At 45.9% G+C, this 15,510-nt stretch overlaps 1 protein-coding gene and 1 long non-coding RNA gene across 2 annotated transcripts in view; one reads left to right on the plus strand and one right to left on the minus strand.

The window, feature by feature from the left end:
• LOC308469255 overlaps positions 1 to 15,510 on the minus strand; it is a 270,286-nt gene that overhangs the window by 149,379 nt on the left and 105,397 nt on the right. The window lies entirely within an intron of this gene.
• Positions 359 to 14,332, plus strand: LOC308469240 (epididymal secretory protein 4-like). Its single transcript, XM_080991439.1, has 6 exons — positions 359 to 533; positions 7,037 to 7,173; positions 7,830 to 7,900; positions 10,679 to 10,768; positions 12,006 to 12,107; positions 14,074 to 14,332. Exons 1-6 carry the CDS (start codon positions 435 to 437, stop codon positions 14,097 to 14,099), a joined length of 525 nt encoding a protein of 174 aa, XP_080847565.1. The 5' UTR covers positions 359 to 434; the 3' UTR covers positions 14,100 to 14,332.

Here is a 15,510-nt window from a genome sequence, read left to right on the forward strand (position 1 = left end):
CTTTGACAGGAAGAAGGATGAGAAACTGTCACTCTTTGGGAACAAAAGTAAGTTATTTCAAAGGGAATTGAAACCTGGAGAAGAAGTCAGATGGCGATAATGTATTAAATGAAAAATGCTTCCAGATAATTAAATCTGTATCTATTAAAAAAAAAAAAAGAACATTCCCCTCAACAACCCAAGAGAACAAGCATGTTTGCTCCCTTCTTCTGAAGCACAAAGGAGACTGCACCTTGTTCCACACCACAAATAAAACTAATTCCCTTCAAAAATAACCCTGTTGCTCCCACTCTGTTCTTCCCTTTTGCATAAGTTGGTGAGTGGGATGTGCTTTGGAGGCAGATATTTAAACTGGGCTGCTGAAACCCTGGACCATCATTCTCTCCCCCTGCACACGGTGTTCACGGTAAGAGCAGGAGAGAACCAGCTCCAGGATGATTGCTGTGCTGCTGCTGGTGTTTGGACTGACCCCTGCCTGCATATTTCCTGTCAGTGCTGACATCCCTGTGTACCCAAACTTTGACCCCCAGAAGGTAAGACGTTTACAGATGGGTCTTTCAGCCACATTAACAGGATGGGGAAGCCTTACCTAGATAGGATACCCATAGAGCAGCTTTGCTCTTGAGTAAAGGCCTTGTTGCTTTTGTGTCCCCCTTCTCCTCTCCCCCAGACCCACAAGCTTGGTTAAAGGGAGATGGGAAAAGGTTTCTCTCAATATTTTCTGTGCTTAGAACTCTGTACCTAAGAAAGGTTGCTCTCAAATACTATCTGCAGTAAATTCCTGTGCTAATCCTGTGCTAATCTTACTTCTGCAAATTTTGGCCAGACAGTTAGCACACCGCCAGTGACTGCTTGCAAAATTTGGCTGGCAGGTCAAAAGTTTGTTTCCTGCCTAGCCAGCTAGCAAGAAACCGCTGCTGTTAGCAATAACTAACCAGACTTGCTAAATTTGGCTGGCAGGTCAAAAGTGCAGATTTAACCAGGCCTGCTAAAGAGGCCCCTTTTCCTGTCTTATGCTTACTAATGCAAAGATGAGAAAAGACACGTGTACGAAGGAGAGGGGAGGGAATGTTTAGCAAGCAATAAAATGTGTTTAGCAAGCAAAATAGAAAGACAGGAATGTTTAGCAAGCAATAAAATGTGTTTAGCAAGCAAATATAGATGTGCCATGTAAGGGAATAATTTGAGAAGGTATGGGAGGGGGGAGAGTGCTCAGAGAGTATAAGAAAGTTTGCTGAAGTGTCTTGCTTTACAGCCAGTGTATTTTCAGGAGCTATCCAGCTGGTTGTCTCTGTGTACAGATTGAAATCTGTGCACAGATTTCAATAAACTTTTTCTCCAAAGAAGATTTTGCTTTCCTGGTACTTTTGTTCCCTCCAAGGTCCGGGGATGGCGTGGCTGATGGATCCCTAGGTAAATAAGGCTTCATTTCTTTGGGGGCTCGTCCGGGATAAGCCCTCTCCCCAATACGGACCGGAGGGCCAGGCTCAACCAAGGTGAACAGCTCAGCAGCGTTTGCAGGCTCCCGTGCGCACCCCACCTGTTTCGTGGGGGGAGCCAGCCACACTGTCCTGCAGTGGAGACATCTTGTTGAGGGAGAAAAACAAAGAGGACGGCGCCGAGGGGACAGGTCCGCAGCGGAAAAAGGTAAGCCCAAGGGAAAGGGCGTGGGCCCCCAAGGAAAAGGGGGGCGAGGTCTGATCAGCCTCACCTGGTTGGGCAGTAGAGTGCCAGCCACCAGGAATAAGGGGATTGGTTGCGCAGTAGAGTGCCAGCCACCAGGAATAAGGGGATTGGTTGTGCAGTAGAGTGCCAGCCACCAGGAATAAGGGGATTGGTTGCGCAGTAGAGTGCCAGCCACCAGGAATAAAGGGGACTGGTTGTGCAGGAGAGTGCCACCAGCAAAATTTGGAACAGAAGAAGGAGGGAAAATTATTTTGGTGTGTTTTGTGTATTGCATGCTGAAATTATTTTGGTGTGTTTAGTGTGTTACATGTTGAAATTATATTGGTGTGTTTTGTATGTTGTATGTTGCATGTCAAGATACTCTAGTGGCTGAATTGTCAAGTGTGGGCCAGGGCTTAGTGTCCCCTTGGCCGAGCGATTGTAGGTCTGTTGTGTGTGAAGTATCTGGAAGAAATGGGTTCTGGCCAAAGTAAAAGTACCCCTTTGAAATGCTTTTGGGGATTCAAGCTGATGAGAGGGGAGGATGAGGACATTGTGTAAATTAGATTGGCCCACCCCAAAATAACAAATTGGCCGTCCATCAGGACCCTTGATTTGCAACTCATTAATCCATTATATCAGAACATTTTGAATGTCCACCCTGATCAAATCCCCTACATTTCCACATGGAAGACCAATGTGGAACAGAACCACCCCCCCCTCCTGGCTGAAGTCATGCTGCCAAAAAGTCTCAGGCAGCCGTATCTGCTCAGTCAGGAAGACAGGAGGACAACCCCCCAGTCCTCCAGGATTCAGAGAGGGAAGAAGATAAAAGTTTTGATGCCCCACCACCTCATGCCCCGGCAACAGCCCTGGCACCACCCCCGCCACAGGGAACAGATGGCCCAGCCCCCAATCCCGTGGACAATGCATTGGTAGACCTGGGCGAGGATGGAGAAAGGGAGGAACGAGAAGAGGATGGTGAGGATGAGGAATTTGTAAAAAGATTAGTTAAGTTGATAATAAGAACAGGCAGAACGTTTGAGAAAGTATGTGGAACCTTATGCATGAGAAGTGGACGTCAGTCCCCATATGTTAAAAACAGCGGGATGTGTAGGGGAACAGAGAAGAAAGTGGCAGAAAGAGTGGGGAAGGCAGTGAAAAGAGTGACCCTCCATAGGGCACATAAAACACAGGAGGAGGGCACGGCCAGAGTGATGCCTCTCCATAGAGTGTATGACCCTCCGGCCCCCGCGGGACCTAACGGGGTGGTGCCCAATAGAACTTATACAGTTCAACATGTCCCCTCCTCTAGTGCAGATGTTTGTAATTGGAAGAACCAAAACCCTTCATTTGAAGAAAACCCTGCCAAAATCATTAAGCTGTTTGAGGGAATTTTTTTTAAAACATGCAACCCCACTTTTTATGATGTGCAATATTTGATGGATGCCCTGCTAGCTACAGAGGAGGATAGGCGAATTCATGCTGAAGCCCGAGCACACATGAGAGCGCAGGGGGCAGGAGATCAAGCTGTTGCAACAGGATATCCTGAAACTACACTGAATTGGGATTATCAGACCATTAAAGGGCAAAATACCCTCACCACTTATAGCCAGAATGTCTTAAATGGCATGAGGAGGGCAGCCAGAAAACTCACCAACTTTGTGGAGGCCAGAGAAATAGTGCAAGGAACAGAGGAGGCCCCTGGAGCCTACTTAAAGAAGCTGAAGGAAGCCTACCGCCAGTATATCCATGCCCCTATCATAAAAACTGCCTTTGTAGCCCAAGCAGCGCCCGATATTTGCCGAAAAATCCAGATGGGCCACACCCTGAAATGGATGTTAGAAAATAGCCCAAACCACTTATAATCAGAGAGAGGAAGAGGCCCAGAAGAAAAAAGGAGAAGTACTAGGCAAAGAAGTTGATGGCCCTGAAGACGGGAGGTCCACCGTTAGAAGAAGAAGAGGAGGGCGAGGCCGCTTAGGAAAGAGTCAGCGTGCCATCTGCCGAAAGGCACTTATTTCCTCTCCCAGGCTAAAATGAGGAAATGTCAGATGCTACTACATCCGCGTTAGAAATTCCAAGTCACCACAACCCTCAACCCAGCTGCCCTATTACCGGTAGGAGTAGGTGAGGAGCCCACGCATGATTGCATTGAAGTAATGGATGAGGTGTATTCTAGCAGGCCTGACCTTAAAGATGAAGCAGACCCCCAGTGGCCATCATGGTTTATGGATGGAAGCAGCTTCATTGAGGCTGGACACCGGAAGGCAGGTTATGCAGTGGTAGCCCTGGAAGACCAGGTGATCGAAGCAAAGTCACTCCCGCCTGGAACATCGGCCCAGCTGGCAGAGCTAACTGCGCTTACCAGAGCCCTGAGCCTGGCAAAGGGACAGATGCCCATGGAGCCTTATGGAAAGAAAGAGGTTTGCTTACCTCCAGAGGAAGCCAGGTGGCCCACCCACAAGCCTTGCTGAACCTTCTGGATGCTGTATGGGAGCCCGAGGCAGTGGCAGTTATCCATTGTTATGGACACAAGACTGGACCAGGAGAAGTGGCCAGAGGAAACCGATTGGCAGACAGAGTGGCCAAGGAAGCAGCCCAAGAACTGGCCCCCGCCTCGGTTATTGGAGCACTGGTCCCAGAAGAAATTTTAAGCACCACTGACAAGCCAGCTTATACGAAGCAGGAAAGGGACACTGCAGACGCTCAGGAGCTGACATTGTCCAAAGAAGGATGGTACCTTACCCCTGATGACAGGATATGGATTCCAGAGTCCCTTTCTCGGCAGGTTACTCAGAGATACCATGATTCAACCCACATAGGACCAGATGCTACAACCAAGCAGCTGGAGAAATGCTTCTATATAGCCCACCTCTACCAACTGGCTCCCCCAGGGATTCAGCATAGTGGAACTGCACCTATGGAAGATCTTGTCGTGGACTTTACTGAATTACCCCGTTGTGGACTACACCGCTACCTGCTGGTGGCAGTGTGCACCTACACCGGATGGGCCGAAGCATGGCCAACAAAGACTGAAAAGGCATTTGAAGTAACCAGGTGCCTGCTTAGGGAAATCATCCCTCGCTATGGATTGCCAAGGTCCATAGGATCTGACAATGGACCAGCATTTGTTCATGCAGTCCTACAGGGACTGGCAAAAGCGCTCCAGATCAACTGGAAGCTGCATACTGCTTATAGACCCCAGAGTTCTGGAAAGGTAGAGAGAATGAACAGGACTCTAAAGAATCAGCTGTCCAAGCTGACACAGGAAACCGGGTCTAATTGGGTGACCATGTTGCCCTTGGCATTACTCAGGGTCCGCAGTCTCCTGTCAAAGCGAACCCACCTGTCACCCTTTGAAATTGTGCTTGGGAGACCGGTCCCATATGTCAGAATGTTGTCCCCACATGCTGGTCAGGATATGCAATTGAATAATTAAGTCCAGATATTCTTCCGAGTTTTCTTTTGTCTCGACAGGTGGACCCAGGCTCGCAACCCCTGTGTGTTGGCTGCATCAGTTCGAGCCAGGTGATGAAGTGTGGGTAAACGATTGGGCACGGACGCAGCTACAACCGTGCTGGAACCTTATACCGTCCTGCTCTCCACACCCACCGCCGTGAAATTCGCCGGCATCACCCCTTGGGTCCACCACACCAGAGTGACCACTATAGATTGAACTGTGCAGTTAAATCCTGATTAACCCCTTCAGCTGACCATCTCCAGACCCTCCGCTGATGACCGCTCTGCTGATATCACACCGGAAGCTGATATCTCAACGCACAGCTGAAGAAATGGATGGGAGGGACGCCCGCGGGCAGCGTCCCCAACGTGAAAACCCGTGCCGGGACTGATCCAGGAAGTCCACCAGGACATTTAATACTTTCATAAGGACTTTCTCTTTTCCTTTTTTTTCTGTTATATTCTGTATTGATTTGCTCTATGCCCCACAGCCCTGACCCTACCGAGCCATACCGCCCTTACTGGCCTGCTGGCCTCTGCTACGACTGGTTCGTCTCGCCGGTGGTAAGAGATGGCGTGCTCATTGACTACTGGAAACAGGGGTTTGATGAGGTTACTATACCAACCTCATCTGATGGACCAGGTTCTAATCTTAATCCAGGCGTTAGATGGGACGGAACCTATCTTAATGCAAGTATTGCAGGGGTGGGAGCCTTAACCAGGTGTGCATTGAAATTGCTAAACAAGTGCCAGTAAGAATTGCCACCCCAGGATTTCAGCTTCCATATGCTCTGGTCAGTAGGGAGGCAGCACGAGAGTTCAATCCACCCAACAGGGTTAGTATGGTGATAGGCCCAATAATGCTTCTATTGCTTTTTTGCTTTTGTATTCCCTGCTTGATGCAATGCTTGCAGAATATGATGGGAAAGATGATGTCTCGCATGATGGGACCTCGCGTGATTGCTGTAATGAGAGAATATAGACCCCTACCCCAGAACGAATCTAAGTAATAGATTGTTCAAAAGAAGAGGAGGGAGTAAAGGGAGATGGGAAAAGGTTTCTCTCAATATTTTCTGTGCTTAGAACTCTGTACCTAAGAAAGGTTGCTCTCAAATACTATCTGCAGTAAATTCCTGTGCTAATCCTGTGCTAATCTTACTTCTGCAAATTTTGGCCAGACAGTTAGCACACCGCCAGTGACTGCTTGCAAAATTTGGCTGGCAGGTCAAAAGTTTGTTTCCTGCCTAGCCAGCTAGCAAGAAACCGCTGCTGTTAGCAATAACTAACCAGACTTGCTAAATTTGGCTGGCAGGTCAAAAGTGCAGATTTAACCAGGCCTGCTAAAGAGGCCCCTTTTCCTGTCTTATGCTTACTAATGCAAAGATGAGAAAAGACACGTGTACGAAGGAGAGGGGAGGGAATGTTTAGCAAGCAATAAAATGTGTTTAGCAAGCAAAATAGAAAGACAGGAATGTTTAGCAAGCAATAAAATGTGTTTAGCAAGCAAATATAGATGTGCCATGTAAGGGAATAATTTGAGAAGGTATGGGAGGGGGGAGAGTGCTCAGAGAGTATAAGAAAGTTTGCTGAAGTGTCTTGCTTTACAGCCAGTGTATTTTCAGGAGCTATCCAGCTGGTTGTCTCTGTGTACAGATTGAAATCTGTGCACAGATTTCAATAAACTTTTTCTCCAAAGAAGATTTTGCTTTCCTGGTACTTTTGTTCCCTCCAAGGTCCGGGGATGGCGTGGCTGATGGATCCCTAGGTAAATAAGGCTTCATGGTGATCAGCAAGCTGCCTGATTTTGATACATGCTCTTAGCTCTGGTAGGAAAATGCTAGAGATAAGGTGGGTTGCTTGTCAACTTTCTCTGCCCTATAAAATGTCAATCAAAATTCTTCTATTTTAGACTGTCGGGAAGTGGCACCCCATCGGGATAGCTACCAAGGTGCCTGGGTTGACTGAATATGAGCAGAAAATATCACCAATGGACCACACGGTGGAGGTTTCGGATGGAGATATGACACTCACCGCTAATTATATGTCGTTAGTACCTTACAACTGATACCTCTCCTCCCATCATGCATAGGCTGGGGATTGAACCGGGGTCCTTGTGCATGCAAAGCAGGTGCTCTGCCACTGAGCCACAGCCCTGATTTCCCCTGAAATCGTTTTGAGATGCTTTGGAAAGGGCATAAAGTTTCTGGCACTGCCAGTCAGTGTAGACAATATTGAGCTGGATGCAGCAATGTCCAGATTTTGTATAGAGCTGCTGCTTAGGGAAGACCACATGTTTCCCATCCCCTATTGTCTCTTTTTTTTTTGGGTCTTGTTTTATCTTAATATATCATAAAGAGCCACTTAGATTGGGCATAGCGATATAAATAAAAGAGTGCTGGAATGCCAATGGAGATATTGAGTAATCCTGCAGAAACCTTTCCTGTAGCTATTGAGAGGGCCACTTAATAATGTTGAGGCCTCCAAAAAGGCCTGTTCATTTTGAAGGCATTGACAGCAACAGGGTGCTATTCCACTTGACACTCCGGCTATCCTTCCCTCTGGTAAACTCTAAGGCATCTTACTGGTACTGTATTTCTTCCATCAGTGGCTCTGACACCCTAAAAAATACACGCGGGGGAAGCAAGGCAGAAGCAGGCTGGGTATCTGGTTTTGAATTGCTTTCATTTAGCTCTCTTTTCCAGGGATGGTGTCTGCAAACAATCAGTTCTTGTGTTAAATCACACTGACAAACCTGGTGTATTCAAAGTTCGTGGTAAGTACGAGTGCCATGAGCCACCCTATTACCTGATGACAAAGTATGTTTTGTGATTGGAAGATCCAGTTGCTGTGATTTGGGCAAATGTTCAAACATCTGTTCTTTTGCCCATTTACATTCTTTCTTTTGAGTGCAAAATCGATTTATGAGGGGGAGAGCAGTGCAATCACTCACCCACCAATAAGGTTGTTTATTTTAGGAAATACATAACTTGCCTAGAAAAAGTGTTTTTTTCTGGGGGGACACAGGGGTACACATACCCTTAAACATTTTGTCAATCTAAGTTTGGCCTCACTGAGGGAGCAGTATTTCAATATGAGTAGGAATATGAGAGGACCCCTAAACTTTTTTTTTTTTTGAAAGAAAGCACTGGGTCTCACTAAACCTAAGTAGCCTAGAGAAAACAAAGGCAGCCATGCTTGCTCCAGAGTTCTTTCGGAAGATCGTTCCAAGCTGACCTCTCATCTTGAGATTCATGAGAGAAGTGAGAGGAGGAGGAGGAGGAGGTTGTAAAGAGGATGCAGCATAAGACTATCAGTCTAAATAACAAAGAGATAGGAAGGGCAAATGAGGAGTTAAAGGTACGTAACAGTCTGGTTATGGGGAAGTCCTTTACCTCGTGCAAACCCTTCTTTTGCAAGCCGATTTTCCCTCAGTTTAAACAAAACATATAAATATTTTTAAATCTCCATCTGCGTTTTGTGATCTGAGAGCAAAAGAGCAGTATATGAAGGTTGGTAAAAGAGACATCACAGTACAGTGGCACCTCGGGTTAAGAACTTAATTCGTTCGGGAGGTCTGTTCTTAACCTGAAACTGTTCTTAACCTGAGGTACCACCTTAGCTAATGAGGTCGCCTGCTCCCGCCGCACCGCTGCCACGTGATTTCTGTTCTCATCCTGAAGCAAAGTTCTTGACCCGATGTACTATTTCTGGGTTAGTGGAGTCTGTAACCTGAAGCGTCTGTAACCTGAGGTACCACTGTAACAGGAAACTGCCAAAAACTATTTGTCCGTTTGCCTGAGTTTGACCCACTCAGACTGACGGTGGCTCTTTCCATCCCAGTGTCAGAAGTCTCTTTCCATCCCAGTGACAGGATCCTTTTAAGTTGCACAACATCAGGAATTGAACCAGGGACATTCCACATGCAAAGGAAGTGATTTACCCCCTGAGTTACGGTTCATGGCAGATGTTTAAACCAATGCCTCCACTTCCCTACTTAGGAGGATATGATTTGCCTTGTTGCCATCCAAAATTAATCTTGGGCTTTTCAAAATGGAAGACTCCTGCTTTCTCTTTTGATCTCTCCTCTGCTTAACCAGGAGGAACTTGAGTGTTTCACTCAAGGCTGCACAAGGGAGTTCTGTGTTACAGCTGGGATCTATGTTCTCAGACCTGGGGAGCCGTCTTTGCTTGTTTATCGCAGAATCCCTGGCAGCCAGACAACTGATGTTCATAGTACTGGGAAGAGACTCTGTCACCCTACAATCTTTATCTTGCAACTGATCCTTTAAGCTGCCCTCATATATATCATCATATATATCATCATACATATCATGCCCTCATATATATCATCCCAGTCTGATTGGTTTTTTGGGTGGGTGGGTGAATTAATCATTATTTTGGTAATATTGTGCTCGATGAAGAGTGCTGGAGAACTTAAAAGTTGGCCAGTCTTTCCTGACACTAGGATTGGCTGAAATAAATGTAATGCTCACCTAGAGGGTTTTATTATTTTTGAAATGGACCAACACAGCTAGTTTTTGCTTTTCTAGTGAGGTTCTTCAAAGCCCTTGGGATGCCGCAGGAAAAGTTCTAGTTTAACAGAGCCAGGCAAACAACAACAACAACAACAATTTTATTACTTATATCCCATCCATCTGACTGTGTTACCCCAGCCACTGTGGGCGGCTCTCAACAAAGTGAAGGAGAAGCAGAAGGGGTGGTGAGTTCTCACTGTCTGGAGCCTCTCTGCAACCTGCTTGCTCTGCTACTCTCCAAACAGGGTCTAAGGTCCCCCCTCCTCCCTGCCACATACAGTGGTATCTCTAGTTGTGGACACAATATGTTCCGGGGTGCCGTTTGCACACCGAAAAGTCCGCAACTAGAGCGGTGCTTCTGCGCAAGCATGGAGTGCACACGGCCATTCTGCGCATGTGTGAAGCGTGCAGAATGCATCTGCAACATGAGGCGAACGCAACATGAAGCGAACGCAACTAGAGGTATGACTGTATTGAGAAAGAGGCAGGGGGGGTGTCCTTCCTCAAAGCAAGGCCTTCTGGGGCAGGGGTTGAGAAAGTGTCCACATAATCATACATTTCCTATGTAACTAGTCAACATTTATATTTAACTTTAGATTTTCAGCATAGTACTTGCAGCCTTGGCCACACAAACACCTTCCTTTTAAGAAGGACGCCCTTTTCTCTGACTCAAGAGCTAAGGGGAGTCTGCCATGCCTAACACCATGGCTAAAAGAGGGGGAAAGTAAGAAAGGGAGCAAGATGAAATGTGTGGGGGTGAAAGAATGGTGATTCCCACTGCCTGCTTTAGGTAGGGCAATCTGTGGCAGTGGACCTGGGCAGGACACTTATTAAGTCATGGAGATTCACCTCCCTTAAAATTCTGAAGACACATTAATGAGGGGGTGGGAGAAAGAATGAATAATTAAGGTGACTAAGAGTGGCTGATCCCCATTTACCTGCCCCCCCTCCACTAACAGTCAAGAAATGAGGAACCCGCTTCCTTCAGTTGATATCTTGTGTTGCTTCCTGTATAGATGGTATTGCCCACATGATGGATATTGATTATGAAAAGTATGTCATTATGCACTTGAAGAAATTAGAACATGAAGCCATGTTTCTGTCGGGTATGTGTTATGGCAATGGATTTTATTTTTATTTATTAAATACAGCTCTTCACCCATAGATCTCAGAGCAGTTCACAACATAAAACAAACAAACCAATAACCCTCACTCCACCCTGTGGCATATCTGTGGTTCAGCAAAAAGGATGCTAGTTAGTTAGTGTTGTTGTTTTTCAACTCATTCTTCAGCCACAAAGAAGTTACAAATCTCTCTCTCTCTCTCTCTCTCTCTCTCTCTCTCTCACACACACACACACACACACACACGCCCTAAAAGTCACAAAAGGAGAATGGGTTGGGAGGAGAGGAAAGAAGCAAGCTCAGTTTCAAGTTCTGAGTTTCAAGTTTTTCTGTGGACCAGCCAGAGCAGGAAAAGGTCAAAGGAAGGAGGCAGAGCCAGTGCTGATCTTCACTCTGCTGTGCTGAAGGAGTTGGCCCTGCCTTGCCTTTTCCATCTGTAGTATAGTTTGGTGGCTGGTGGAAGGTTTTGCCTAAAACAACTGGACGGATACCCTAAGTTTATGGACGGATACCCTAAGTTCTGTTCAATCCAATTATGGCTCTAGTTAGCATACAAAAATAGAATACAAAATTATTGAATATCTTTATCTATACTTATATGGCTAATTTCTACCCCCCCCCCTTTCTTTTCTTTTTTGCTGTCAACAGTCACCTATACTGTACAGAGTTAAAAAGAAGGAGGAAAACCTATTTAAAATCTTGACTACAATAATCTTCTAGAATAAAAAGTGGCTAATGGAATAATCAACGCTTCCCATGGTGAAGGAATATCTTTTTTGGAAAAGGGAGCTGAACCCTAAATAATGGCCCTTTTAGCACTTCACAATGATCCAGCAGAAAGAGCAGCTACCATAAAGCCTCCCACTAGCAAATAGGGACAGTCGGCACCTGTGTAGGCTTTCAGTTCCTTTAGATCAGGCATGGCCAAACATGGCCCTCCAGATGTTTCGGGACTACAACTCCCATCATACCTAGCTAACATGACTAGTGGTCATGGATTATGGGAATTGTAGCCCCAAAACATGTAGAGGGCCAAGTCTGGCCAGGCCTGCTTAGATCCTCTTCTCTGGTTTCATGGGGGTTTCTGTTCCTGACTGTCTAATGGACAATCCAGAGAAGATGGCAAGAATAAGAGACTTTGGGTGCTCTATAGACATGAAACAGATATTTCAGCCTTTCTGAGAACAACAATTTACTCAGCCTTTGCTTGTGTTTAAAGCTAGGGGATCGGAAGTGGGAGATGACATCAAAGAAAAATTCAAGAAGTTAGTTTTGGAGCAAAACTTTCCTGAGGCACACATCAAATACTTTGGGAACGTTGGTAAGGCAACCTGATCTCAATATTTTTTTGTTGTAGATGTGTATGAATGTCTCTGTGTGAAACAGAATCTGAGGAGCTATATTTAGTCTCAGAGAGATTCACAAATCTAGATCACCACTACAGTTTGAGTACAGTGGTACCTCGTTTGCTGAATGCTTCAGAAGTTGAACATTTTGGTTTTCGCCGGAAACCTGGAAATGAATGCTTCCGATTTGAATCCACCTCGGAAGTCGAACAGCTACTGAAGCTCATTTCTCAATTGTCTCAATTGAATTTGCTGACTGCCCATTGTGCCTTGGTTGTCGAAAGTTTCAGAAGTCGAATGGTCTTCTGGAACAGATTACATTCGACAACTGAGGTACCACTGTAGTTAAATCACTGAAATTAACTGAGGTCTGATTTCCATGCTTAATCATAATTAAAGCACCTGAAGCTATCAGGAATTGAGTGGGGGGTAGATTTGCTAAGGGCAGCAGACAATTTGGACCTAGCTGTGGGAATGGATAGGAAGGAGTTTGTTCTACATCCCTCAGCTGGGGTGGTGTGTGTGGTGGGACTCCAGCAATTCTGGCTCCTGGGCAGGGTCTGGCTGGAGACCAGCTGAGGGACGCGGGTGGCGCTGTGGTCTAAACCGCTGAGCCTCTTGGGCTTGCCAATCAGAAGGCAGGCAGTTCGAATCCCTGCAACGGGCTGAGGTCCAGTTGTTCTGTCCGAGCTCCTGCCAATCTAGCATTTCGAAAGCATGCCAGTTCAATTAGATAAATAGGTACCGCTGTGGTGGGAAGGTGAATGGCATTTCCATGATCTCTGCCTTCATCATTGTGTTCCGTTGCACCAGAAGCTGAAGGCAGCCCTGTTTAGGGAAGCTTTTAATGTTTAATAGACTATTGTATTTTAATATTCTGTTAGAAGCCACCCAGAGTGGCTGGGGAAACCCAGCCAGATGGGTGGGGCATAAATAATATATTATGATTAATATTATTATTATTATTTAGTCATGCTGGCCACATGACCCGGAAAGATGTCTGTGGACAAATGCCGGCTCCCTCGGCCTGAAGCAAGATGAGCACCACAACCCCACAGTCACCTTTGACTGGATTTAACTGTCCAGGGGTCCTTTACCTTTACCTTTTTACCTAGTTCCCAGCTCAAATGATGATGGCCTGGTTAGGACTAGCAACTCTGTCTTCGGCTGCCTTATGGGGCTCAGATTCCAGTTAATTAGAATTAAAGTAGCTTCAGTCCCAGCTGCAAGGAGGCAGCTTCCACTTGGCTGGAGACTGGGAAAAACCCAGTCCAAAAGTTATGCATGAAATGCTGGCCTAGGTGGCTATCGTATTTGAAGGTTCATATTCCCCCAAAGACCTTAGTGAGGACTCGTCCTTCCTGGCCACATATCAAAACATTTTCTTGCTGCTGTCAGTATACTTGGCTGCTTCTGCTCTTTGGTTTTTACACCTCTGTATTGTTTATTTTATCTGCTCTTCTTTCATTGGCATAAATTTTTATAGGCTCTGTTTCCCACCCCCAAAATTTCTGCATTTGTTAACTGTGTTGAGTGGCTCAGTTTTGAACTAGAATGGTGAGATACACATGTTCCTCACAGTGGCTGACCCATTGAGGCAAATAGGACACGGTCCCACCAGCCTTAGTCTGCCTCTAGGGAGTCTTCACATGCCCACCTTCTTACTGACCACCAGCCAAGGAGTGGAACTCCTTGAGTGCTTCCTCCTTCATCTCAGTGTTGCCCCTGTAGAACTCAGTAGGCGGGGGCCTCTCACTGGCTGTGGTTGCAGCTGTCATTTGCTCTGGCTCCATCTGCTGTTGGCCTCCCTGCCTCCCATGCCACCAATCCCAATGGGCATCATCGGCAACTGATTCCAAATAAAGAAATACATATGAGTTGCTCACATTTTCTTCCTCCTTACCACTTTCCCTGACACTCTTCTCTTCCTTTCTCCCACAGAACAATGCACTCCAAAAGCTGCTTAATAACCAGATACAGCATTTCTCCATATATATTTGCAGCATTGGTTAATAATCAGAAACACCCAATAATCATTACTCTTTCTGGATGGTGGAGATGATGATGACTACGGATAAATGCCTCTAGCCACTCACCACATTTCTGGCTTGTAGAAATGGATGCAAGTAGAACAACAATGTCTTTGGGTTCCTCTCTCTCCTGAAACTATTTTTAAAATAAATACATTGCTTAGATCTTGCACACTTTGTCAGAAGCATTATTGGAGGTCAAAATGGTAGAAGATAAACATATATGAACCTATCAAGCAGCCAAAGCACCTGCCCAGTGAGTGCTCAGCTGTAGAGGTTGCCAATATGGTTCTCCAACTTTGGCCATCCATGCCCATTGGCCAGGCTGACTGGGACTGATAGTACTGATGGATGGAGTTCAACAACCTATGAAGCTCACCATGTTGGCCACCCCTTGTCTACTCTGCATTGGGAGTAGCTCTCCAGAATCTTGGAATGAGAAAGGCTTTGCCCATGACATGCTTTTCCTTTAATTGGAGGTGCCAGAGAGAGGCACCTCCTGCATGTAAGCCAGTGCTCCACCCATTCCGAAAAGCCTTGGAATGAGAACTGTGGAAAGGGAAATGGGTACAGAAGGGCGAGAGAATATAAGTGAGAGGCTGGTTGTAATTCAAAAAAGAAAGACTGATGGAGAAAGGTGAGAAGAGAAACTGAGAGGGACAAAATAGCAGGGCAGAGAAGAAAAAGGGGAAGAGGAAATAGAATAATAAAAGAATAATGTAATGCTCAACTGCCTAAGGCCTTGACAAATATAGATGTTTCAACCCCAATTCCGAGAGAGAGAGAGAGAGAGAGAGAGAGAGAGAGAGAGAGAGAGAGAGAAGGTTTTGGCAAATGACATAGCCAATTGCCTGTGTTGTAACCCTCCATACCTGACTGGCTGCAGAAGCATTACAATTAAATAATTTAAAGTGGATTGGTTACATCTTACTATGAATGCCAATTTCACCATTCCTTTCATTTGGTGCAGGGATTTTATTTTAAGTAGAAACAGGAGTCGGCTTTTGCACCTACACATAAAAACACACCACTTTTATTTGTTCTCCAAAACATGGAGGGGAGGAAGAAGGAAAAGTGAGACATTCTGGGATAAAATCAGAAATGGCTTCTGTAATTCCAGGACTGTCCCTGGAAAATTGGGACATGTTGAGAGTATGCCATAATGGGCAGTTTTTACTTTGAGTAAAAATTTATGCCCCTTCATGGATCTCTGCCTTGTCATGGTGAAGGGGCTTGAATAACTCAGAGAAGCTATGAGCTTTGCCATGTAGGGCCACCCAAGACGGACAGGTCATAGGGGAAAGTTTTGACTAAACGTGATCCACCTGGAGCAGGAACCGGCAAGCCA

Source organism: Podarcis pityusensis, assembly GCF_964106645.2.
Source record: "Podarcis pityusensis genome assembly, chromosome: 2".
In the NCBI taxonomy this organism is placed as follows: domain Eukaryota; kingdom Metazoa; phylum Chordata; class Lepidosauria; order Squamata; family Lacertidae; genus Podarcis; species Podarcis pityusensis.